The sequence below is a fragment of the Rhopilema esculentum genome, chromosome 12, assembly GCF_057945365.1.
Source record: "Rhopilema esculentum isolate cy_ngs chromosome 12, ASM5794536v1, whole genome shotgun sequence".
Classification (NCBI taxonomy): domain Eukaryota; kingdom Metazoa; phylum Cnidaria; class Scyphozoa; order Rhizostomeae; family Rhizostomatidae; genus Rhopilema; species Rhopilema esculentum.
The window spans coordinates 6,279,108-6,306,607 of record NC_142826.1 but is presented as its reverse complement, the minus strand read 5'-3'; the positions used below and the strand labels follow the sequence as shown (position 1 = coordinate 6,306,607).

The 27,500-nt window shown below is 36.2% G+C and overlaps 1 protein-coding gene across 2 annotated transcripts in view; it reads left to right on the top strand.

The window, feature by feature from the left end:
* LOC135681412 (BMP-binding endothelial regulator protein) overlaps nucleotides 1-27,205 on the top strand; it is a 64,544-nt gene extending 37,339 nt beyond the window's left edge. Inside the window, exons 3-17 of one of the 2 annotated variants that reach the window (XM_065195874.2) lie at nucleotides 1,183-1,264; nucleotides 6,983-7,068; nucleotides 14,570-14,667; nucleotides 15,353-15,452; nucleotides 17,451-17,533; nucleotides 19,331-19,436; nucleotides 20,055-20,167; nucleotides 20,867-20,963; nucleotides 21,279-21,391; nucleotides 21,610-21,709; nucleotides 22,020-22,057; nucleotides 22,214-22,321; nucleotides 22,604-22,655; nucleotides 22,960-23,748; nucleotides 24,589-27,205. In XM_065195874.2, coding sequence (XP_065051946.2) covers nucleotides 1,245-1,264; nucleotides 6,983-7,068; nucleotides 14,570-14,667; nucleotides 15,353-15,452; nucleotides 17,451-17,533; nucleotides 19,331-19,436; nucleotides 20,055-20,167; nucleotides 20,867-20,963; nucleotides 21,279-21,391; nucleotides 21,610-21,709; nucleotides 22,020-22,057; nucleotides 22,214-22,321; nucleotides 22,604-22,655; nucleotides 22,960-23,748; nucleotides 24,589-24,770 — 2,085 coding nt within the window. In that variant the 5' untranslated portion in view covers nucleotides 1,183-1,244 and the 3' untranslated portion in view covers nucleotides 24,771-27,205. Of the gene's footprint in view, nucleotides 1-1,182; nucleotides 1,265-2,153; nucleotides 2,289-6,982; nucleotides 7,069-14,569; nucleotides 14,668-15,352; nucleotides 15,453-17,450; nucleotides 17,534-19,330; nucleotides 19,437-20,054; nucleotides 20,168-20,866; nucleotides 20,964-21,278; nucleotides 21,392-21,609; nucleotides 21,710-22,019; nucleotides 22,058-22,213; nucleotides 22,322-22,603; nucleotides 22,656-22,959; nucleotides 23,749-24,588 lie in introns of those variants that run through there. The other variant, XM_065195875.2, reaches the window with a different exon arrangement.
* The last annotated feature ends 295 nt before the right edge of the window (nucleotides 27,206-27,500 follow it).

The window sequence follows — 27,500 nt, the reverse complement described above, 5'->3', positions numbered from 1 at the left end:
ACTGGTATCTTTCATTTAAAGCAGGAAACTTATGATTATGGCAATTTCCAAAAAACGGCAGTGAAGAAGACCACGAAGACTTTTTAGTCGAAAGGAAGGGCCTCATTTTTCTACATTTTGAATCATAAATAGCTATCGATAACGGTTCAGTCTGCTGGACCAATTACGTCATCAAAAATATCGAACCAATTCTCTGCATGAAAGCAGCAACAACTGCATAGGGAAAAGATTCCTTTTTTGTATCTTTTTCAGCTAGTAAACATTGGATCGTTCTTTTTATCTGTTTCTCAGACATGACAGATCGACTGCGAATAAAGGTACTAACGACATGAATATTAAATGATTTATGAAAGCGTTTCCTGCGTTGAATCGTAACAAGATCAGTGCAACTATGTGAATGAACTGGTCTACAAAAACATTGCAGACAAGTCATACGCTTAACAGGCTTCGCTATTCATGTGTGAATTCTATGAATTTCATCTGACAATTTGAAGTGAGTCGGAAACATGAGACAGGATAAGGAGGGCACATGCCCTCGAACACTACGTCCTGATTTAGACCGATATGTATAGGTAGCAAATAAAGTTACTGAATGTTGGTTTGTTCCCGTTAATTCTAATTCACTCAGTGGTGGATTCAAGGGGGGGCAACTAGGGGCAGTTGCCCCTCCCTCAACGAGTTGAAGCAAAGCTGGCACCCCTTTTTGAAAATTGTGCGCCCCTTTTGAAGAATGATAATCAGATGAAAAATGTTCTTGGACTGATAGGTTAATTTGCTTCAAGGATTACCTCAAAGTTATGTTGTTTATTCTGAAAAGGTATCTGGAATTGTTGTATACAGCGTACTCTCGTAAACAATTTTTGAACCTTCTGTACCCAAGCTTATAGTTCTCGTGATAATCATTTGTTTTTTACCCTGAAGGCACACTGAGCGATATGTGTATTGCCAGGAAATATAGAAGTCGATAACCTGATGGCATGTACTTGAGCCATTCCACACGTTCCAGCCTGGTATCAAGTTCTTCAGAGGCACAGAAATAAAAGTTACTTCTTTTGGTCTGTGGTTTCTGATAAACAACTCTGTTACATTTTTTCTACGACGCGTGAAACATAATACCTTCCCAAGATTGTCTAATACTATTTTTCATTAAGATTTTAATAAAGCATTTCATTTGTGTCCTAGGGGGACATTCACTGGTCCACAACTGATAATGACACAAGACAAGCAAGAGCACCTCCAGCAAAATGAGATGCAGGAGAATTTTGTAAGTTACTTTTTCAAGTTTATAGCTTGCATTTCAGGAAATACACCGGCATGCTTTTCCGAACTTAAAGTGGTCCATCGAGTTTAATGCGATTGAAAGTATTTAGAGAGGATGTGAAAGAAGCCAAAACGATTCGGCTTCACCGTGCAAAAAAATTTTGATACGTCTTGTGGATAAAGGGGGATTTAGGAAAGCACTTGGTTTCTTAGGTCCGGTGGATCGAGTTCTTTTGCAAATGCTTTTTCTAATATGCGGTCAAAGATATACATATTTTTAGTGACATGGAATAAGTGTCAATCAGTTGCAGTCACATCAACAGAAAAAGTTCGTCGATTTTTATGTAAAGGGAATCTAAAACCCTCTTCTGCTATTCTAAGTAGACACTTTTTGAATCCTTTAATTTGATATCAAATATCGACAAAAACTATTTATAATGACAATAAATTACAAACAAACAAGAGAATAGGTCCGGTTCAAAAAGGTTCAACTGAGATATAGGGACAAAACTAGTAAATGTTAGAATTGATGATTGACGAAAATACTTGGTAAGTAGTTCATAAATTGGTAGAAATGTTTTTTAAATAGTTTCGAAAAAATTGTCTTGGCATATCATTATTAAGTACTCTCAAATTACTTATCAGAAGAGGTAAGATTTTTTGAAGAAGAATGTTTTTGCACTTTTAAAGAAGCCTTTATTTATAAAAGAGCTTCATGATCGAGGTCTACCACTGGTTATAAGTCATTAGAAGATACAGGGGTTAAAACATTCGACAGAAATGAACCTATGATTGTATAAGCAACAAGCGGAGTGAAATTGAAATATTAAGATCACTTTGAAATCCGATGGTAAATTCCGTGACATAAATGGATTAGCTAAGAGCAGCTGAGCCCTTAGAGTATGTTAAGATTCAGAAGTCGTTTGGTGTTTGCGAAAGAATGGTGATGCAAATGTTTGCAATGTTTAAATGCAGCTGGTTGAGAATTGGTGAGTAAGGATGCGTTCTAGAAGAAATTTACTTTAAAGGTGAGCAAATGGGTAAGATAACCATATTGTCAAAATTGATATAGACAGAAGCCAAGAGGTAACCTGCTAAATTTGAATGTAAATGGACGTGTAGTAGCTACCTGACATCGAATATGAAATATGATAGGATGTGCGATTGCATGAAGACGAAATGAAAGCCTCTAAACATCATCATATTAATAAATGTACTTTATACTTTGTACTTTGCAACACCAAGTCATCTAGATCTCAGAAGGTGATTGACGTTCTAACAACATCAGGCATTCATTAATGGAGTAGTTCTAGAATCGAAAGAAAGACGTTAGGAACCTCTAATTTATACTTTCGAAGTTTCATTTCGTGAGTAAATGAGAGTACAGACTGCCATGTCCCAACATTTCTTGCCAAAACCCATTAATGTTCTAAGAAACAATAGTGCTTTCAAATTTCAACTCCATTGAAACACTATACCATTTCAAATGTAAATATTATCAACTCTGCATGAACATTATGACATTTGTCAATACTCAATAGCTCTTATCATACTGAAACCTTGGTGTAAATAAAATATTACAGTTGAATTAAACTGTAGCCGCCTCTTAAGAAATGTAATGAGTAGCAATGGAATTTGATACTTGACTTTCAAACTGGTCTTAAAAAGAGTTAAAATTAACAAGAAGGTGACATACTGGGATGCCAAAATGCTTTCGAGAGAATTAACTTCAATTAGCGAAAAACACAGACCTGAACCCAACAAATGAAATTTTGAATTTAATTAAACCTCAAAAGTCATGGAGAGCACGACACAGACTGACGAGGCAGCTAGAAGCTCTAGCATCGCAGTTCCAAACTTTAATTGATCAGTAAGTTGTTTGCAATGCATTTATATTCAACATTAACTGTACAGAATATTATGATGTCACGTGGTGTCATTGCACAGGAAGCGATACTAGAAGCAATATAAATCTATAATGAATAGTCGATTGTCCATTGCAAGATGCTATTATTCGCTATTTTGCTTAGAATGAGGAGTTAGAGGTTTAATAGCAGAATGGCTCAAACCGAATTGCGCGTTCTTCTCGCGTCTTGTCTGATAACAGCATCAACAAAATATCCTTCCTGGATAATGCGTAGCAGTAGTTAAAAATAGGACACCTTGTCAGTCACCCTGTTCCGGAAAATGACAAATCTTTTTCTGTACACCAGTCCCCTCCTTGACCATGCATTACTTCATACAAGATTAGTCTTCTAAAACATGGAAATCTTCCACTGGAAAAGATATATTATCAGCCTTAGAATTTGATTACTGATGCCTTTTAATGAACTGTTCTCAATATCAAATTACTAATGGAATTTAAAAAACTGTAATTTTCTCATTCGAAATAATATTACACCTTTCACCACAACTGCGCTTTATATGTTCAAGAATGCAAAAAATAGAAGACGTTTTCACAGCCAGTCCAAAAAGCTGCAAATCAAATCATCCAGGTTTGTGATTTAAGTCCTCGGCAAACACTTTCAAAATCAAACGTTTTGTTACCAGAAAGAAAGATCTCATTGTATTCTTTGATTGACCATTTTTCATTCTGCCCATAAAGCCTCAGGTTCATCGGGGGGTTCAATTTTACTTTAACGGTTTCTTCAGAAAAAATTACTTTCCTTTGCTGAATTTGAGAACAATTTGAACAAGATTTGCATGCTGGGAAACACTAGTCTTTAAGGAAAACTGAAGGGAGTGTACCAACAGAAATTTCTAGGGTCCTTGCCCAAGAGACTCCATCCCTTTGCCAAGTTCTATGCCATAAAGAGGATCGCTAGGTTTTTATTCATTGTGGCCCTCACCCCTCACCCCTTGTTCCCCCAACTTTTGCTTTCGATCGCCCAGCGCAGAAGGCTACTTTGATCTTTCCTGACGTTTCACTACCCCGTGTATCAGAGCCACCGTGGAAGAATGGGGTCAAACTGTGGAAACCCACGGTACCATTTAACATGCTTACTATCCCTCAAGAGACTATGTGCCCTCTTTGAAATGAAAAGGGCGTATCACGTTCCCTGACTTTTTTATAAGTTGACCCTGCAGATTTTATCGCAGTTAGAGAAATTCATTCAATATTAGTTAGAAATCCTGAAAACTTGATTGATTTCTCATGACCTGCATTCTGCCTAAGTTGACTTCCACTATTTCCAGATTCAATTCAATTTATCTTTCTTTTTTCTCACGATGCTGATATTTCTGCGTGAAATTTGCCACCAAAGAGGACTGTATTCGATGTTTGTATAACATTTCATGTCACGTTTTTGGTAGCTTTAAAGTATATTCTAGAATTGACTCTTAACAGTCTGAACGCAGGAAAATAACAGGGTGAAAAAAAGTAATTAAGGGGCCCAATAGGATCTCTGATGCGCACCCAAGATTCAGAATTTCAATCAATCAAGATGATAATATTGATAGCGCACCTAAAAACTAGCTTTCACCGTCATAATCATCATCATCGTCATCATCATCTTAAGCTGGTTAAGCCATTCCTACGCCATAGCCTCCACAAACGCTTCCACTCTCTACGATCTTGACCCCCGTGCATCCAGTCTTTTTCTGCCATTTGCTCGATCCCTCCACCTAGCTTTATTCAATTTAAATCCGGAAAAATTTATAGTTCACGGGCGCTTGGTACTTTCGGGCAATTTGTGCGCACCCACAACCCCATGGTGTTGGCGCCTCTAAAATTTTGTTCGAAAACGGTCATACCTTGCAGACTAGGCTAAGCACTTGCATACACGAAGCAGATTACACACGAAGCTATCAAATCTGAATTTCGCAAATACACTGTTTTTTATAAGAACCAGTAAATTTAGATTCAGGCTGACTGTTCTCATAATTTTCGAAAATCTGAGGCTGCATTGTTCTTAATTTGTTCTTAAAATATTGGAGTGTAAGCAGTACAATTGCTAGCTTTCTCGTTCTTGGGAGGTGTTCAAGCCTCATTTGCCAAACAGTACAGCCCTCATTTGCAGACAAAGTGATTGAGACAACCTTCATTTGCCGACAAGTTTGAATAATCACCGAAAAAGCACCCAGACACTTCTAAAAATCCGCCTTTTGAGATAAAACGTTGTTCAAAATTTCATTGTAGAGTGGCTCAGCCTCAGCTTGTTCTTAATTTGTTCTTAACCTTTTTCCAATTTTGAGGATCGTTTTTTTTAAGCGTACTTGTATCAAATAAGGCTGCTTTGTGCCATGGTCTCATGGTAGTTTGTGCTGTTGCTTTTCAAAGAAATTGACAATTCCTGTGCAATTTTTTCAATTTTATGCTTTTTTATACATCAGATGGTTTCTAAAATTGCATTGGATTTAAAAATTCAAAATTTAATAGTTTTACCTCCTTCAAGTGTAAAAATAAGAACTCGCATGCTTGTAATCGGTTAGTAGTATTTTCACTTCATAACCACCAGTTTGATAAAAATATGTCGGAAAATAATGTCAGCAATCGCTGATTTAAATCTTCGACCGAAAATGCTGTATTGCTGGTCGTCTGCAGAACTGAACATTCAGTTTGGCCCCCACGAACACTCATTGAAATTATAATGTTTGGGTAAATTGTTATAAAGAGGTGAAAGTAACTAATATTTTACTCGCTAGCAAGTTTATCTAATGAACCAAAAACTGAGCTTGTCTGCTTTTCCCTTGCCTAGCCTGAGTGAGGCGAATTTAATGATAAGTTTCTGTAACTTTGACCGACATCATGCCTAAAAATTCTGAATGACTACGTTTAAGGAGAAGCAGACAGCCCAATATTGCATCCTTGTCGGTGTGTTCACGTTGATTACTGAGTGAAATTCAACAACTAGAATATATTGCCCTGAAAATTTAGGATCACAAAGTTGGCACAAATGGACTTGCTCTAGCTCAAATTTTGATCTCGACCATAAGTGAATCTTCCGGCAAATACGGTGACATTTTGCACTTTCATTGTTGCAAAAGCTGGTACATGGGGAAGCTTGCAAATTATCTGACCGAGAAGTGTTTAACGGTAGAACATTTCATTCAGCTGACCCATATGTGTCACAAAAGAGCCCAATTATTTATTAATTCCAGCGATCTGCTTTGGAGACACCGTATTCTAGTCTAACAACGTTACTGTTTGCTAAAAGATAATCTTGCTGTAAAAATCTTTGGTTTTATTTGATTTCTTTTCACATCAAGTCCCCACGCGAAACGAGATCCACCTTGTTCCCTTGCTTCGGTCCTGGGTCAATGCTATAAGTTAGTTTGTCGTGTGCGATTGACAAGGTGCGACCCAACTTTCCGCCGCATCGGAATTCGAGCTATTTTGCGACCGGGTGATGATTGCAATTGCTGCACTTTGATTATTTAACTCAACAGTCCATTCCGTTCCATCTTTAAACTGTATTTGCTGAAAATATCGTGAGAGATGCCAATTACGAAGAAGACCTCGGCTGAATATTTGAGAAGCTATTATGCTCCTGTTTGTGTGTTTGCTTTAAAGCAATCATGATCGGCAACATGTTTTTATAGAAAAGGAAAGACAAATTATTTTTAGGCACTTGTCAAGGAGAGCATTCACCTTACGGCATTCTGCTCCATACGTCATACGTCCTGTGTTTGAGTTTGGGTGCATGGCAGCCCTTCTATAACTGCCTTTTATCCACAAGTGGTTTGCAGTAACATTCGCCAATAAGACCTCTTTTGTTTGCAGAATGACTTCACCAGTGGTCGATTTATTGTTGGTCAATCTTTCCTTGAGATTAGTGATCGTCATGGCAAAGCCGCAAGTCCAACAAGGTAAGTCAATTGCCTATAGTTTTCGTCTTCTCACTTGTTGTCTATTTATTTCCTTATCTTCGCAGTTACGAGACCAAAATTCACCTAACTTTCTGTGCATTGCCAATAGAACGCTAAAAATTGTAAAGACATTGCGGAAAAGACACTTTGTTAGGTGAAATTTTGTTGAAAGACAAAACCTTTGCTCAATCGACAACAGAACTCTACAAAAAAGGAGTTTGAAAAAGTTGGCAAGGGGTATCGAAAATTAGTTTTTCCACATAAAAAATCTGCCCTTGTTTATGTCTTACGAGTGGTTCACCGGATGTGCCTTTTGCAGAAAGTGAGAATTTGACAGTTTGCAGTAAATGTCAATACATACAGTCAAAACGAATGTTGTCAACAAACTTCAAACGACTTTGAAAATCTTGAAGACGCTTTTTCTGGTAAATCTTGAAAAGAAAATCTTGAAGACGCGTTTCCATTTGATTTAAAGACGAACCTGTCTGTCATCATTTTTATAGCTGCAAACAACGTTGACAATTTCTCTCTCCGGCTGGTTTTCAATTATTATGCAGCACGGAACTGTTATGATAAAAAACCCCTTACATAGCTTGAAAGACGTGAAAGAGGAATTTATACGAATACAGGCTGAAAGATACTTATGGAATATAACTTATTCTAGTTGTAGTTTTATCTATTTGTGTGTTGACGTAATCGCCCCCACCTCAACTTATTAATGAGACAGTTTTTGATGAAATGTTCCTTTTCTATCCTTTTGTTGACTCCCAGCCCCTGTGTCTCCTAAGCCTATGTAACTGATTTAGCTTATTCTCGTGTTTCACGCCAGCTTCCAAGCTTGTCTCATGTCCCGCCCGAGCCATTCGCAAATTGGTGTCAAAACATTTCATGCATTGTGACCCTGTGGTTCAAGTGACCACACATTTGCTTTTAAAATCTTTAGGATTTTCTCCGTTTGCTCAGAGTTCGTGGGCGTGGTTAATGAATTTAGAATAAGTTTCTAGGTCAGCTGTTTCCTTTTTGCCTAATATATAGTAGCAAAGTAGCAAAAAAGTCTTTCTTTAGTACTTTTTGCTGATGCTAAAGGCATTGAAACTTGCACTCAATAGAAGTTACCAACAAGCTCGTGGATTTTCTCAGACTTTGGGAAATGCCAAACTATGATGAGTTTGCTAACGCGCAATATGCATATAAGAAGAAACTTAAGTTGCCCGATTTTCTCATAATCATAAAATCATATACGTTTTCCGACCTCGACTATGCAACAGTTCTCGGATCCTCTCTGCCGGGTATGGCCTTTTTCAACGAGATCAATGTGCACAACCAGAATTCAATGTGCAAGTGTGCCCTTGAAATTGTTTTGTGAACTATAAGTGTGCAAACAGTTCACGATTGCTGAAAATTGGGTTCAATTTTCTTGAAAATAGTGGTCTGATGTTTTTTTGACGTTTTGAAATTGAAATAGTTCAGTATACTAGGTGAATACTAGGGCCCCGCCCTTTTGGCAAAATTTGTAATGGCAAATCCCTCTATTTAAGTGTGTACTGTAGAAGACCAAACATTTTACAGAGAGTACACTTGCACAATTCTGCAGACTGTCCTCGGATCCTGACAGTGAAAACACCAGGCTTCAACTTAAATTTCAGCGTAACTCTAACTTCATAATTAACGATTTGAGTAGTTTTTAATGTATACCACACCTTAGTGGGGTCAGAAGTTCTCAAATGCTGGTGGTCCAGGACAAATATTAATGTAATTCTGCTTTTAACATGTTTGCACAACTCGCGAGTTATATAAACAATTTAACATTTTTCAGACAATCAGAACTTTTCACTGGCAGAACAAAATAGAGTATTAGAAGCATTTCTAGAAACATTTCAAGATATTTCTAGCATTCGCAAATGTGCTGAAAATAGGCCAACTTTTTAAACACAAAGCAAACAAATAAGGAATCGAAGACGAGGACCAGAAGAAAAGTTCGTCACTAGTGTCTTTCGTGTTTAGAAGAAATGAATCTGTTTGGAAGTCTATCGTGCATTTCCTTTCATTCTACAGTTAGCCTCAAATAGTTCTTCTTATTAAGAATATTGCAAATTGTTCAGTTCAAGTGTTCCTTTGGATTTTCAGTCATTTTTTATTTCTTCAAAGCTTTTCAAAATTTCATTTATTCAAAATTTCGTTGAAGCTTTGTCCGTTATCCTTCACAAATGAATCTCTCATTACATGTACCATTGAATGTACCATGTACCATTGAATCTCATCCATACCTTTATTAACCTTCGACACTTTTAAGCTTAAAGCAATTCCTTTTCCTCAGGCCTGAAGCCTCAAGGTAGAAAAGATAGTAACCAATTCAATTTTCTTTTCTTTGAATGTACATATATGTTTGTGTACCTCCCCTCAAAGCAACATAGGCCTTGGCAGACAATTATTAATCAGTTATGTAGTTAAAGGCCTATAACAAGCCTGCATCAGATCGCTTGTGCCGGAAGCAGAAAAAGCCCCCATACCTACCCTCGTGTTTCAAAGAAAAGAAAACATCCGGCTTTTGAAAAATAGCTACATTATATTTTCTAGAAAGCTAATTTCTCCAATATGCTGTCTCTTTGTCCCTATGTGTCACATGCCTACAAGCTTTTAAAGTTCTTGATTTGTGAAATTATCAGTGTGATAAACAGAGAATGTGAGATGAGGTTTTGTCAAGGTTTACAATGATAGCTTCAGTGAGCTGTCTGTACCAATGATAATGCTTGCTAAAAATGTTTTCTCTGCGGTTGCAATATTAGCCTGGCATTTTATTACCACTACACTGAATTCCATCGTCGATTTATGCGTACGAATGCTAAGACAAAGGAGAATTGTAAACTAACATCTATTTTAGAAACGATACGGTTTTCATGAGTCTCAGTGTTGCTGCTGCTAAGATTGACAATGAAAAAAAGAAAGTTGCAATAAATTGTGGCCATTGAAAAGGAAATACGAACAGGTTTTAATTTGGTATTGTATTTGCGGTATTGATTCTCATTTTGGCACTTAATGACTTAAATTCATGAGATACTAAGATTGGGTTTCCTTAAGCAATCAAGCGCCTTCGGGGTAAAAATTATCTGTGTTTAATAGAAATATAGAGGAATAAGTTAAAATGTTTGAATTTGTGTGTTGGTCCTCTCTACTTATCCTGTTTGTTCCAATTAATACCTCCAAAAGAGGGGCATTAAAAATGGTTGTATATTATACTGGAATGGGATCAACAGTAGGCGTTAAATAACTGTCATTTATTTCCATAAGTCAGTAACTTAAGTCAATATAGTACAATTTTGCAGTATATAAATTTGCGGGAAATATTGGCAAGGATAAGAAACATGTAACATTGCCGTCTCTTACTTTGTCTTATCGTATTCCTCGAATCATACAAGATTAGCGTGATTAAGTGATGCAAAAGCCGTCTCATAAATTACAGGTTTTGATCATTTGAAAAGCTCCTGCTTAGAGTGTACGTTACAACAGGTTAGAGCCGGATTTTGAGCTTATAATGTGGATTTGCGTTTTATTTGATGGTCGATGGCATTCTGTCAAAAGCAGATGATTCAAGAATTTTTTGTCCTGAAGCAGGTACAAATTACTGTTGAGTTTCTTTCTGTTGAATTGCCCAGTCCTATCAAAAAGTAACAAAACTGGGCAGCTTTTTGTCTACATCATTATCATCAATCAAAATATATATCATCATACACCCCAAGTCCCCAAGTCGATGAATGATGTCAAAAGATTAAAAACTGTTTTCCACTCTACTTAACGTTACAAAAGCATCAAGGCTGCAGGTCTGTAAAGCAAAGAAAATTTTTTAACGGTAACAGCAACAGCAACAACGGCAGCAAGCTAAACTTGTACAGTACAAGTCACCTTTCAAAACCCCTTTCATAAAATGTGAGTGTGACGGCCTCTCTGAACGGCAAAAATTCTAGACTTTACCAATAGCGAAAAGTGCTGTAGATGGGAGTTATGAAAAGCTCTTAATGTACCTCCATGTTTTTTACGCTCTTCGTCGATTCAACAAGGCTTACTATGGCATGCGAAAAAGAGGAGCAATATGATTAAGTTTAGGGTTTGAGTGTAGTTTTTGCTCCTCCTTTGAGCAACAAATTCGGAAGCTATAATACTACAATGACAATACCTTATGATACCAAACACGTTATAGTCATCAGTACCAGAGTATGAATTTCATATGATATTTAAGCACGGTATTCTTTTCTGATAATTATTTGATATTTATTGGTCGGCTTCGTTTAAGCGTTTTCCGCCTGAGACCTCACACCATCAAGTGCTGAAGCGATCAGTTGGCATGCTTTGTCATCTTTCCTACATTGCAAATGACAGGAGACAGAATATCTCCGGGATTTTTCTCACATCTGTCAGGTGTGCTTTTAACTTACGCGCTTCCTTTTCGAGTGTACCTGAATATTTGCCAGAGGGAAGTACGAGTATTTTGAATGGCAAATACAGAGGAGGCCCGATCATCTTGCTGCATGATCTTTTTGAGTTCTTTTAATAAAAGCAAAAAAGTGGTAACTTTATGATTAACTCTTTTTATTTCAACTCCAAGGAAAAAGCTCATCTATTCCTTAGTATGTTAGAAATTTTGGCAAAAAAGGAAAGTTGCTTTCTCTTGCATTGAATGATGAACGCTACAACAGCAACAACAACAATTTTGAAGCAAAAAATCAAACATTAACTTACAAGAGGTGAATTCACATTTTCCAACATCGGTGTTTTCTATTGATGCATTTCATTTATTGCCTTTATATAAAGAGTCCTTCCCGATCATTCTGTTCAAATCTGCAGAGTAAATGCAAAGCGTTAGTCGAATTCTGGCGGTTATGAAGAGTTGAGGCGAGGGGCAACTCCCTCTTGGAAACAGCATACGAGATTTCCAAGAGAAGAAACAAATGAATTCCAGGGTTTTTGAGAATAGACAATAGGATTTTCACCGAAAGTATAAGAGAGTTTCATGGAGTGAGTTGCCCCTCGAGTTAAGTAGCAGAGCTATCTCTATTCTGCAACTGCACGCTCGATTTTTGTGAAATAGCTTTCATATGAGAATTGAGGCACAAAATTGGTGATATCTCAGATGAAGAATTATTGCCAGGCGCAAAGTTCATCGAGAGTTCGACTTTTTTATTATTATATTGAGCAAACATAATAAGGGAGACTTTCACGCAGAAAATGTTAATGGTACATTCATCAAGCTTTTGTTGTGTTAGTGTGCTTCATTTCCTCAAGAAATTTTCATGTGAAGAGTGACCTTAGCAAATATTTGAGATTTTTTTCTAGATTCTTACCAAATTCACACGTTGTGTCGCTTATGAATGATTTAAGAACAATTTGAGGCTCAAAGTGACTGATTTTTACAAATCTAGAGCCCGGGTGAGCAAAAATCAAGCCCGCCCTCTTCTACAGGCAAAAAGTCTTCTATTGGATATTTTTCTATATCAAATAACCATGTTTTTTGCTTCTCATACCTGCTTCCCAATTGAGCTTTTTACCCACTTTATTTTGATTAATCTCCTTGGTGCTTATGCATATACTTGCAAAATTATCTTTATAAAAAGTGCATTGATTGTTTGATTCAAAGCAATTTTTTCTTCAAAATCACAAGCCCCTGGTTAATTAGCAGCATAGCGTGCAGGCGTCTGGTCTGTTTACTTCGAGGAAGCGCCTTTCGGCGGAACCCTTTGACGTATTTTCAGCCGAGTTTCCTAATTTCGAGAAGATTCATTTCAATTTTTTTTTTCGTACTGATTCCTTTCCAGGGGTCTAGTAACTAATTACGTACAATACTGTTCAGAAAGAACTTCATGTAAAATTTCTAAGAATATTAAGCAATAGCAGGTTGACTTTAATAAAACTTCAGATAGAAATCACAAGAGATGTAAAATAGATATATTCTTGTGTCGAGGCGTCGAGGATATCTATAACGATTAGGATAATAATAATGACGTCATTGATGGCGACCAACAAAATAATATGTATGGAGAAATCATAGCTATGAATGTTTTTAGCAATGGCTGCGCAAGACGAAATGTATCAAGGCATTTCTACCATTGTAAACAAAAGAGTAGCCTTGGACATCAAGAAACATTGGACTGGCGTAGAGAACAAAACATGAAACAATACTGCCTGCTGTCGATTTAATGTTGGAAATTTGTTCAAGAATGGTACTAAAAGCAAACGTATGAAAGTATATCAAAGCTGCAATATGGCCTGTGGATATAGGCGATATTAACTGACCTAGAAAATGGAGTCAGTTAGCTAACACTTCATTTACTGATGCAGTTATATGCATCGTATTTAGCATGGAACGGAAACCACGTATCCCAGTGGCAAGCTTAGCCTTCTCGTAAATAACTACAGTTATCAAAGCGAACTCATAAATGTGTCATCGTGTTATTTCCATGGATTGGTTTCCTAATGCCGAGGGGCTGGATTGCACTTTTATAACACCCATTTTGAGTTACCTGCCGCTCGTATTGCAGTGGTTTTCATCTTCTCATACCAAATGAAAGCCGCAGCATGATTTGGCATTTACAGCTTACCTAGGGTTTGCAAAAGTTGTTGAATATATTTGATACCTATTAAATGCAGAAAAGAGACAGCTTTAAATCCGGGTAAGTGGCTAATCTAAAAAATGCTTGAAAACGAGGTAACGAGGTTCTGAATTCGAGGAAACTTGGAGAATCTGTTAAGGAGAGGAAACTTGGAGGAGAACCTGCCTTACTTATTATCCGATGCTCTTATTGTGACTATTTTAACAAAGATTATTATTCATCGGGATTACAAAAGGAACTAGCATTTAGAGGCTATAGCTGTTATAAAAAATGAAACTTTTGTACCGACCCAATTTTAATTAACTTCTACCATTGTTTTGATCTTTCTTTGCTGTTCTCACTTATGTTGTTTGTGTTTTGTTCTAACATAAGCCGACTTGTTTGTGTAGATCATGCAGCCGATTTTTATTTATTTTTCTTTCGGGGAATGATTTGTGCCTTTTTTTATTATTTGCCATGACACATTTCAATGTCAGGTTTTATAAAGTCGAGGGATATTTGTTCACGCAGAAAATCATAATCGATTTTTAAGGCCAGCATGGTACTCTAATATTTTTGTCAAAAAACAGAAGGAAGATTTTTGTCAACGCTATAAATGCCTTTTTGGAATGAAGCAGTGTTTTTTAAATTACTTTTATTTGCTTAAATAGTTTGGAGTACTGATTTGTAGGAAACATACAGGAAAGCGTCTTTCAAAGAGTGAGGCAACCCTCGGTCAAAGAGAATGCGATGGCGGGTTGTCTCACACGTTTCACGTTTTTCGCCCGTTCGTCTCTCAAACGTAATTTTTCATGATGTTCAATGCCTTGTTAAGATTCCGCAATACATATCTATTTACACTTTCCCTTTCAATATTCAGTATATACACCTCAGTAAATTTTACTTTTCTTCTCTTGCAGACTACACCAAGTGTTTATCTGGTGAATCCGATAAAATTGGTTCTCTGTTCCCAGCATGGTACTTTATTCCTTGTTTGGAATGTGTTTGCTTCATGAAGGCAAGTATATCCATTCTTCTTCCTTTACTTATAAAAATTAAAACTACTACAGAGTAGACAGGTGTGACATGGCTGGCTTTAGATATGACGAAGAATCCGTTTCAGCTTGTTTTTTGTGGTCATGTTACTGGCTCTTAAGTCATATGTCTTGCAGACGTGATGTAACTAATTCATTTAGGCCCGCTATGCGTACGATAGAATACAGCCAAATATTTCGAGTTTCATAATTACAAACTCAAATCCAAATATACTTCCAGACATATCTGATTCCATTACTACACACACGTATAAACCACAAATTCTAAGCATAAATTTCTAAATCGAAACTTTAATCTCACATCACCCTCTAAACTCTACAAGTTCAAGAAAGATAGGCTATCATCTATCCTATCCAATATAAATTTTACAACATTATTATAAGCATTATAAAGGTCTGACTTCATCCTGAATGAGGGAGTCATAGTTACAATGTATTCAGATACGTTTTTACGGAGCTCCATAGAATACTGTTATAAGGACATTCACGTAGATGAGAAAATGCAAATGGATGTAGCTTGAATAATTCTGCTTATGTTAGATGAAGGCGAATATATTGCGTGCAAAGCATAATAAGGATAACCAATTGTTTTTTGCCTTCAAAGCACTGGTGTTTTTGCCAATACAATTTGTCTATTTTCCTTTCTAGGATGGTGCAGAGGTTTGTCAGGCAAGACGAGTGCAATGTCCACAATTGAAATGCAAGGTGTTTGAGCCTGCGTACAGTAACTGCTGTCGAGTTTGTAAAGGTAATTGCATTTGAAATTAATCAACTGTAGCAGGCACCGCGGAGCAGGGGGCTGGGAGGGCTTTAGCCCCCCCCCCCCCAATTTTTGCAAAAAATGCCAAATATTAAGTATCAAACTACCAGAAAAGCCTCTTTTCATACGGTTTTAGCCCCCCCCCCCACTTTTTTTAGACCCCCCGGTTTTCTCAACGCTCCGCGGTGCCAGTGTAGGGTGGATCAGTCATCTGCAGGATAGGTCATCTAAATTTGATGGCTCAGTTAAAGGTAGAAAATTTGAAGTCGTAAAGAAATATTTGATAGCAGTTTAAATCGGAGTTACTGGCACACCTGAATGCAGATTTGTCGTTTCAGGCATACGTCGTTGTATCTCAGTCATAAACCACTACATGGTCCGATCATAATTATTTGAAATCAATGATGTCAACTAATACCTTTGAGAATTTGGAAGTCAATTTTGTCTGTAATGTACTGAAAATATACTGAAACTGCAGATGGTATAAGAAAACTCGGCACGCGTGGAGGAAGATATTCTTATTGTTTCTTGTGTTGACCTAGAGTATTTAGGATATTTGTGATGCATAATGGCTGATATGATGTTGGTCTAGATGGAGGAAAGCCTGTCTCTGTTCGTTATTTAACAGTTTGCCCGATGCTTAATAGCTGGACTATAATCTTTACCGGAGATGCAAACCAATTCACAAAATCTTCGTCTAAATATTTAGTTTGGAGACTTCTAATTGTTACTAGGATAAAAGCCTATTGAATGATTTCTGTTAGCATAACACGTCTGGATCCTTGCTTAGACACATATTAAAAGATTTTTCGCTTTAAGAGTCATTATGTTCGCAGATTTTGTTTCAAAGAGATTTTGTCAAAGCGATGCTAGCCGAAAAAATCCAAATTCGATCATGCAAACATATTAAGTGTGAGGCCAGACAATCTGAAGGGTGCATGAAAAAGGTACAACCGTTGTAAAAGATGAGAAGCGCATTCGATTGAGACATGGTGCCTATCTTGATAACTTGAAAACATCTCCGGTGTGCCCTTCTTATATAAAAGAGAACTTTCTTTGTTTTTACAACCAAAACAGGGTATTTATTATGATTGAAAATAACATAGAATGATAGTGGGCGTTTGTTAAGAATTTTATTGGAGAATGGAGAACACATCTTGTGATCACCAAAAACTTTTTCCGATGCAATTGGTATTTAGACAGATTTAAGAAGAGCCACAGACAACCGAATCTTAAGCCTGTCATTGATAAAACGTTTATAGGCCTTTGCACAGAATAAATATTTAGTCTCTAAACACACCCAATAAAAGTAGGGATAATCATACGAGTCAAGTTTAAATCAATCGCAAATATGGGGTTTATTGCCATCATTTGATACGCTGAATGACGGTTACTCAATGAAGGAGTAATTTTTGAGCAGTGCTTGTAGAATCGTAAGAAAGCACCGTCGATAAAGCTCCTGTTGGTCTAGCCTTTCACGGCTGTGACGTAACAGCATCACCGAACTGAGGCCTGTTGATAGACACAGCAAATGAACATAAGGAGCGTGTATTAAGTAATAATGGCTACGTTGAGAAACAGACACCTGTAGTTACGAAAGTTTATGAATAGTTCTTGGTGAGATTGGATGCAATTTTTTCCAAAGCCCAATCTCCTTGCCCTTACATACACAGCATCAACTGGTTAGGATAAGGTCTTGAACAACTGATGCCAAACTACTTCATAAGACGTGATCTTAACAAATTTGAGAAAAGGCTCGAAAATTGGCGATTGTATTTCATATTTAAGATTTATTCTGATTTTTTTCTTCTTTAAGACTTTTATTTGTGAGATTATCACTGACGTGCAAAACAGTTTTGTTTCGTAGGTTTTTCAATATACAGTGACAGTCCCACTATCATAGCAATACTTCAGATATATGTAATTTACATGCAACTGCGTCTACAATGTTTGCTGAAGACTAAAATCATGTTTTCCTTTCCATAGGTTGTTTTTATAACGGAACTAGTTACAAAGACGGTGAAAGTTGGACAGATAAAGCTAACCCATGCCAAAACCTTATATGCCGTGTAAGTTCATAAAATTTCTTTCTTGCATGCGAGTTCTTTTCCCTCTGTTGTGTATAGATTTTTCTTTCTTTACTGATCAGCAAATATTATACTTTATAACCCAGTTTAGTTAAAGTAACGGGTTTTTAACCTTTTAGAAAATCTTTTACACAAAACCACAAAAGCCATCTACGTGGATGGTATTTTTAGTTCTAAAAACAGCTCTCGTACCAAATTTTATCGGAAGCTCAAGGTACAAACTTGTTAACTTGCGAAAATCTTTGGAGAACAACTGAAACCACATGATTTGCTAAGGAGACAAAAGTGAATGAAAATGCAATTTCGATTTCCTTTAACAAAGTTTTCATTTAATTATATGCGGGGCTTTAAAGAGATAGGGTGAGATTTATGAGTAATACATTACCCACTTTTTCTCACCTTTTTATATGCCGAACATCTTTTCCAATTTAACAACTTTCTGTTTCATATAGTTAATAACTCCACATACAGTGTTTCTCGCGTAAGAAAAATCTGCCCTGTGTTATTTGATTTGCTAATGTCCTGTGCTATTTGGCAATTTGGAAATGTTTTATTTCTATAACTGCAAGTTTATGATAAGATTTCACACTTTGTTCAAATGTTCAAAGGTTAACTTGAACTACTTCTAATATTTCCTTATCAAACGGTCAAAATTCTAAAATTTTAAATTCTTATTTGCCAACGTAGGTTTTATGACGTCATTGGCGATATCATATTATAGTTTGAATATCATATTATAGGTTGAATATCATATTATAGGTTGTATGATATTGTAGGCAAAATTATAAGCACTAACGAGTATTCGATTCATGGAAGGTTCAAAAAACTGTATTTTCCAAAAGCAAATGCTCTTCAGACTAAAAGAAGGGTTGAATTAAGCTTGTCAAATCCTTCAGAAATTCCGTATATTCTAAAAATATAGACCTAACAATTAAGAAACTAATTATGTAATTTTTTATATAGAACTGACCAGTTTTGTCAACGATAAAATATTAAACAACACATTCTAGTTACAGAACAATCATTAGTCTTTTGTTCATTGGCTATAATTAAAGCATATCTTTTATATATTTAGCAGATTGGTGAAATGGTAATCGATCTTAGATAGCATTCGTAATAAATAAAAGAAGAAAGGACGAAGCAAAACTGTTTCATGTTATTTATGCAGTCTACCTCCGCTCTTTGATTCAACCGAGGATACTACCCACCCTAGGACTCAATCCAGTTCACATACTAGGATTATGAATTCTGGAAACCCCACTCTAGCAGTGGCAGACTAACCGACCATTTAATAATTAATATCAAATGCGTTATAAAATGGAAATGTTTACAAACTTGATACTGCTTTTGAAGGTTTAATCTGCGTGAATAGAACCACTCAACAGAATGCTGAAAAGGTCCTTTGATAATTTGTGTGATTTTTCTGTTATTGGTAAATAGAAAGCAAAAGGAATAATCTCTTAAAATCCAAGGGTCTTACATATTTCACCCTCAATTTGACAATCGATTGGTTTGGATTTAGGCAAACACGGTCCGTGCATTCAGTTATCTGAGCTCTTTTAGGTTAAGACACGATATCAAGGGTATTAGACTCCTATGATCACGCCAAGATTATGTCATGTTTACAGAAAGAGTCGTTGGACTTCATCCTGTTCCAAAGAACGGCAAATCAGCATTTTCATTTTTGTCACGAACTGCGCCCATTGTACCCTTGCCTTTTAACATTTCGCGTACAATGTTTGTTAAATATTTTTGAAAGAGTTATGCGCTTTATTTTAGGAAGGAATTGTGTCAAAATATCTCCAGCGATGTCCGTTTAGCCATGCAACAAATTCTAGTGAATTCCAAGAGAGAGGGTCGTGTTGCCCGTCCATAAAATTAAACAGTAGGTTGAGAAACTTATAACATCAGTTTTTCTATATATTTGGAAAAAGATTTCTTATATCTTTGGAGTATGATTGGATTAGTTATCTGGATTTCGAAAAGTAACATTTTAAAGGAGAAAAAGCATGTTTAATAAATGGTAAGACTATAAGGACATTAGCATCAAGCAAAATTATTTTCGCAAAATCGATTTGGTGTTTGAAGAATGACTTTGTCAGAACTTCACCTTTACTACAGCCACGATTTTAATTAATCGTGTATCGTCTTACTTATCGCTTGTGAACCAAACATGGAGATTCTTTGTAATTAAAAATACATGGCGATAACGATGTTGTATTCAGTACCAAAATATCTTAAATCAGGACTTTCTCTTTAAAGTAGGTATCTCATAGAGAGATCTAAGTTTTTATTACCTGAAAGTTTATCAGCCTCAGCATACATTTCAAACAAACAGAACTTATTCAGACAATTCAAATAATTGACAAGTACTGGAAAGCAAGATTTTGACGTAATAAGTTCTAAGAAATTCCAAAACAGCTTTCATTTATTGATTAAATATTGTAATGTTGCTCCTTTCTTTAACTTTCAAATTTGTTAGATGTTTTCTGTTTTTATTCAGCTACCCAAGATATATTTGTCACAAATAATTCAACTGACGAAAATCTGGAGAACAATAGCAAAGAGGTAGAACGTCCGTTAGCAGATGATCCATGTATACTCTGTAAACAGAAGGTAAATGATCTTCATATAAAAGAACGATTGAATTGAATTACAGGCAGATTGGGTTTATAATCTACTCTTACATAGTAAACGATGAGACGCAAGGAAAATACATTTTTCAAATGTAAACAGAGCCGATTTTACAATGACGTCATAAGCCATCTAATAAAAAGCCCTGGGTACTAGTATTTACAATAACGTCACTTCATCATGGCCCAGATAGACGTAACAATTGAACTCGAATTTTGAGACTAAGAAACGAATCTTACAAATCCGTTTGAAAAGCTTAACTCGGAAAGCATTAACTAAATCATACCTTAGTGTTATCTAAATTACCACAAGAAATTCTCTGAAAAATGAAAGCGGTGTACCGGGCACCAACAGATGTCCATCTTTTGTTATGCAATTTTGAACTTTGTGCACAAAGGAAAACGTCTCCAGTATACAAAAAACTGCAGTTAGTAAGACTGCAAAAAGAAGCAGCTACCCAATTTTAATAGCTATAAAAAGAACCCAATGACCATCCTTTGATAGTTTCATGAATGCAAAATTATTAGAAAGATGTTCATCCTACTTTATATGGTTCATGAACTTAAAGCTTTTCTTATTATGGCAAAGCTTGCAAAATGAAACCCAAAACAAGCTCATATTATTATTGTAGCTTTTGAATATAATATCATTTCACAACATCAATCTTTTTCTTACACCTAGAATGGTTCGTTGAGTTGCCGGAATGAAGTGTGCCCCGTATTACCTTGCAAATACCTACAACCAAGGGATCCCACAAAATGCTGTAGAGAATGTGATGGTTTGTATATTTTTCTTTAAATATACATGAATAGAAATCAGGGAAATTTGATATTTCTTTTGTTTCTGGGAAGCCTCAATTGATCTACATTAGTATGATTTAGAATATTGTGATTTTTAATCAGTTAGACGCAACATAACACCCCCCCCCCCCCCCTTAGATTTCCTATCTATTCATCCAATTTTAAAAAAGGTTTTTTTAAACGTATAATAATTTAGCTCAATACTATCGACAATTTGATGAACGCTCTTTTTGCTTGCCTTTATTATTTGCTTACAAACGAATTAATAGGTCTTTTTCACTGTCCTTTTACAGATAAAAACTTTTCACCCGTTTATATTCCTGACAAATGGTGTCTGATAAGTGGAAAATCAGTGGAAGATGGCAAATGGCACCGAAAGAGTAACTGCGAACTTTGTCAATGCTTAGTAAGTTAAAAATTCACCTCTCTTAGTTATTTGTTGCTCAACTGCTGCAGCAATATTTGAACTTTTTGTTATAAACTATTTCCTAACTGATTCACAAAATTGGTTAGACATATGTAAGCAAAAAATTTCACTGATAATGATTTTCCCTCTCAATATCTCTTTATTATTTCCTTGCTTGAAAACATTTTAGTAGATTTTAAGCAACCTTCCCTTGATAGAATGGAACTGCACTGTGTCAGATCGAGACCTGTCCAAAGTTGAATTGCAAAACAGAAAATCTTGTTTTCTCCGGAAGCAGATGCTGCCCGAAATGTCGAGGTGAGGCTTTTTCTTTTTGGAACCCAATCAAGATATAGTTTATTTAGTTTACTGCATTACATTTCCAAACTATGTAAAGCTGAAAAACTAGAAAAGATGCAAACGGAACAAGGCCTTGGCAGCGAACAGAAGAAAAGAGTACATTACCACGACAAAACTATATTGAATAAACTAATATTCGATTCTTTTGCAAATATATTCACAATTTGTTTGTCTACATTCTACCGTTCATTTGATTGCATTGACTTTAGTTACTCTGACATGTATTATAAAGACGTCACACTGATACCTTCATTATTCTTCTAAATAGATACTTCAGTGTGCATGTTCATGGGAAAGAAATATTCGGTAAATATGCAATATTGTTGAGCTTATTTCAGGAATTAATTCCTTGAAGCTTTCTGTTTGTGATTCAGATATCATAGTCAAACTTAAAACTTCATGACAAACATGACAGAATCATTGTTGGACATTAATTTCAGTTTTATGAATTTCTTTTGATAGAACGGAGACAAATGGTTTCTGAAAGGATGCGTGGAATGTAATTGCAAGAATGGCAGGAATTTTTGCAGAAGACAACTTTGCCAGAACCAGCCAACAAGCTGTCCAACTGTAAGTGATCATCCCCCATTATGAAGTTTCAGCCTCTTTTTGTTTTATGGGAATACGAGGTTGGTACGGATCTTACAAGATCAGTACTGGGGATATATTACCTACAGCTCTACAGCTGATTGCCTAATGCTGTCTCTGCTAATGGACGTTAACCCTTGATGAACTATACGTTGATAAAGGTCTAATAGCGAGTCCTGCATTGAAGTATTAACCAAACATCTGACTTTTGATGCAATACTTGGTTCATTACATGAAATTATACAAACGTGCTTTTCTTCACAGGGACAAACATTAGGATACAACGTTGGATCATGTTGCAAAGCTTGTGTCGAGAGTGAGAAGTTTATTTGATCTGTTTACCTTATGAATTGCATCTAACTAGTTGAAGTCGACATTTATATACAAAATACATAAGTAGCTATCACATGAACGGTGCTCACCTTTAATTTTGAAATTTCAATGAAAGAAAATATCAAATGACATTTCAGAAATGTCTTATTTTAAAAAACCACTATTGCCAAACCTCTTGTTGTTCCTATTACACGCCTTGCCACAGTGAAATTTTATTCTACTCCAAACCAAATATCTTTATTTTCCTCCAAACGATGTATTCTTACATTATCATTCTTTCCCATTAGAGAAACATCATTGTGTGACATTTGGCGACCCTCATTATCAAACATTCGATGGAAAGTTCTACTCATTTCAAGGAACTTGCAAATACCATTTTGTCAAAGAAACCAACAATACTTTCGGAATTCATGTTCGGAACAGCGAACGGTACACTGGAAGATTTTCATGGACGAAAACTGTTCTTCTAAAATTCGGAAAATACAGCATTAGTCTACAGCAGAAGCTGAAAGTGAGGCTAAACGGGAAGAAAATAAGAACGCCGTATTTAGAGTACCCTTATCTCGATATTCGTGGAGACAAGCGATACGTGAGCGTTTATACAAATATTGGTGTGACGGTTAAATGGGATGGTGATAGCTATCTTTCAGTGAGTATTTCAAGTGCTTACATGAATCGAGTTAGTGGCCTATGTGGAAACTTCAACGGCAATTCGCACGACGATCTGCATTTATCGAATGGATACCCTGGAAGTCCAAAAGCATTTGCTTTAGAGTGGCTGGTTGGTAAAGACTCAAGTTGTCATCAGATGTACAAGGCGGCTTATTTACCCAGGAACCGTTGTTTAGGCTTTAAACTACGGCATGCTCACAAAACATGCAGGATATTCAGAGATCCAAAGCTGAGAAAATGCCATATGAAGGTGAATCCAGCCGTGTTCCAGCAGTCATGTATATTTGATGTGTGTGGGTGTCCATTCAATGCACGTTGCGAATGTAGCGCCATAAAGGCATACATGGCAGAATGCAAACGTCGCGTCAAGGGAAAAGTTTCTTGGAAATCTGAAGATACGTGCAGTAAGTAATGTCTATGATGCTTTATTTAGGCCTGTTCAAATTATAGTGCGTCCCCACCTCTTTATAAACTGCTTCATAGTTTGCTCAAAGCCAATACGCAAATACAGTAATCACATAAGATTACCATTAATGTTTACAAGAAGATATGTTTCCTTTTTTGCCAAGAATTCTAACCGTATATATATAAGAATCACATTTCACAATAGTAAATCATTTCCTCTCTACCTGTTCTGCCGTTACGCGAAGTGACACTATAACAATCTGTCGAACCAACAGACGAATTTTCATTTGTCTAAGGTAAATCATTGAAATAGTTTATGTCAGGTCCGCCATTACTGAATTTAAAACATTTGTAATGCTTAAAATGACATTTTTCGTCAGATCTTTTCTTAAAAGCTCCGTTCTTCACACATAGATCTGGTAGGGCAGCATTGTATCTGGCAGTGTCCCTGCACTTTTTCCCTGACAATGATTCAAGATTTTTCTATGCTTAATAGAAGTGTACCGTATTGTAGAAAACATCCAAGCGAAACAAAGTAGCAATTTCACTATCTAGATGATACATTGACAGTTTTTCAAAAATACGTCATTGCACCTCTTATTTGGTTGTCTTTGCCAATATTTACATAAATATTATACTCAGGTTTAAGAAATAGTGTCGTAAACTCTGTTTTCTAATCGAGAAGAGCTCATTGAGTCATTCCAAATATCGTGCAATCTGTTTTCACAGCTTTGAATAAAAATTTTGCACAGATTGAAATTTGTAAAATAGGATGCATTTATAAGTTAGTTATAGCTTTCAAAGCATAGTAATAATTGATTATTTTGTATTTTCAATAGATGCGCGGTGTGGAGGCGGAAGTAGATTTAGTTACTGCGGGCCAGGTTGTAAGCCGACGTGCAAAACTTACCGGAAAAGAACTAAATGCAACAAACCCTGCGTGCAAGGATGCCACTGCAATGCGGGTTACGTGTGGCATCGGAACCGATGCGTTCTTCCGAGGGAATGTCCAAGGAAATAACCGTATGTATGGAAATTAATATCGAACTTCTCTGGCACGCATATCATATATGTTTCATGAAATTAGTTATTATTACATTTAAAACTGTAATATCCACACGGGTGCATCTCTGGTTAGATGCTTGCAACTTAATATCCACACGAAACACTGAAAAAGCAGCAGCAAATGGCAAGATAATGTCGGCTAAAGACTTTGTGGCATAATGACAGGGTCTTCCATATCGGGACCAATGACTGGTTTTTGCAATATGAATAAGACATGATGGCAAAGAGGCAGAGCTTCGTGGTATAGTTAAGGAGAATAATCCATTTTTCAATTGACATTATATGCACGTTTATACTGAGGTTTGAAACGATTCAAAGTTACAATTGTTAATTAATCTTAATTATTGAATGTTCAAAAAACTGTATGGTTTTAAATCATTAGTAACAGAAACCTCTCAAAAAACGTAGATGGCTAAGGGCCTGTTTATATCTTCGCACTTGCCAGATTGTGGGCTGAGAAGTGGGATATATTTGCTCATATAAACCAGCCCTAGGAAACGTTTTGCCCGTTTATAATTGTTACGTCTTTTCAACAAACACTTATATAGAAAACCTTAAAAAGTTTCCACTTCCTTGCTTTTAAGAAGCATGAAAGGACAATGTAACTCCTTAATTCATCCAGTTTCTACTGATGCTGCAGAGGCATTACCATTATACCCACAAATATTTTAATGTCATCAATTTGTTTTCAATTGTCTGTATGATTTGTGTTTCAAATAACATTGCTGTGTTCGAGTGTTGGAGGGCAATTGCAAGACTAGAATAATGTGTGTTTTTGGTTGTACAAAATGTTTTCTGCTAAGCTAAAAGTGTACATGATCATCATAGTAGGCCATACCTATTCAGTCTCGTAACGGTGAAGCACGATATTACGCCTATTTAATTATTTGCTTTACCTCTCTATGATTGAATGAATGAAGAAGGCCATAAGATCTACGGTTAAACTTCTATTGAATATGTTGGTCACAACAGTGTGTCTTTCTAATAGCCTCATGAGCATTTCCATAGTTAAAGGCCGGATAACACGGGATAATGTTTGCGGTTTTAGAAAAGCTTCTAGGTCAAAGTATCACAAATGTAGACAACTGCACGTCCGGCAGGAAAAGAATCCTCGTTTTGGGCGACAGAGTTAAAACCCGAGCTTTCTGCTGATCCATAACATAGTTAACAAGCGGAGAACACGCATGCAAAACTGCGCCACGAAATTTTCAGACTATTAGGGCACCATTTCCAAACTACGCTTGAAGTAATACCTAACTAAAAGGTGCTTTTCAGTTCACATATGCTAGCTAGGCCCAACGCACGTACATAAAGATGTTTCAACAGATGAAATATGCCAGCAGCTGATAGAGTGGATAGAGCTCAATAATGGAAAAATCTCAAGTGATTGAACCGTAGCATAAGTACAAGAATTCACAGGATATTTTAGAAATGCTAACTATACTCCATAGGTTCTCAGGAAGGGTTTTGCTCTCACTCCAAACCACCCCCCCCCCCCCCAAAAAAAAACCCGCTACAACCCTTCATTTAGCATTATAAATAGTCTAAGATCTACGTAGAAGATTCCCACGTACCTGGTTGCAAATTTTGTTTCGTTCAGAATGCCCGCTATTCTTTGTTTCTAGAATGGAAATCGTAATAGAGATGAATGGTTTATGTTGACTAATATTAAATCTGTGTTTATAAAAGTTTTTGAAATAACGCCCAAATCATAAAATGCTTTACATTTTATCTATATCGATTTCTTTTCGTCAGCTTTAACTGAATTTTACTAGGTTTTATTAAACGTGGTGTGCAGTCTTGAATGATAGTTTCTTTAAAATCTTTTTCATGTAAATATGAAGAGAGGGTCACATTGGACACATTCTTGTAATTGTATACCATCCTTTTGAATGACATGGACCCTTAACGCCGTCCTGCTATAGGAAACCCTTCCAGAACTTGACAAGACAATCTAAAAATGCATGATCTGGAGGAATAATTTTACTGTCTATATATCAATACAAACAAATCACACCCTCCCGCCATCCCCTTCAATCACCCTACTCCATATGTTGTATTAAAAGCTTCCCTGGTACGTTACATAGTGATATGAAATTCACAATTCATTTTCCCCCTGTTCGTTCTCAATTCAATTGATTTAGTCACCATTCATAGCGAAACATATTTTTATATTTGCCGTTGAGTATTTTTATAGTCTTGCCGTGTTAGACTTCATACGAATGCTACCGTTATATACAACTTTGTAAATTGTCATATATTTAATTAATGCCTATTTATTCTGTTAATTAACGCTAACAACTTTTATATATGTAAGTATGAGAACGAATTGCTTGTTTTCATAATCTGCAATGATCTTGTTTTTTTAAATTTTAAGATGTTTACAAAAGGTACTAGTTTCTCTCTTCTCTTACCTGCTATGTAAAATGAACTTCAGACAAATCAATAGAATAATATCACAAACAAGAAGGTCAACCTCAATCACTGCTAAAAGTTTGCTAGCAATAAGGATGCAAGGGTTTTGCTTCCTTTTAAAATTGGTGGAGCAAAGTTTACCAGAACAAAAGCTTGTCTTACAGTACGAAGATCTTCGACGTTGTTTATTGAGAGCAAAATTTTACTCTGCTGTTACTTATAGATATTTTAGACAGATGATCTACGATCAACAAGTAGACATAAATTACAT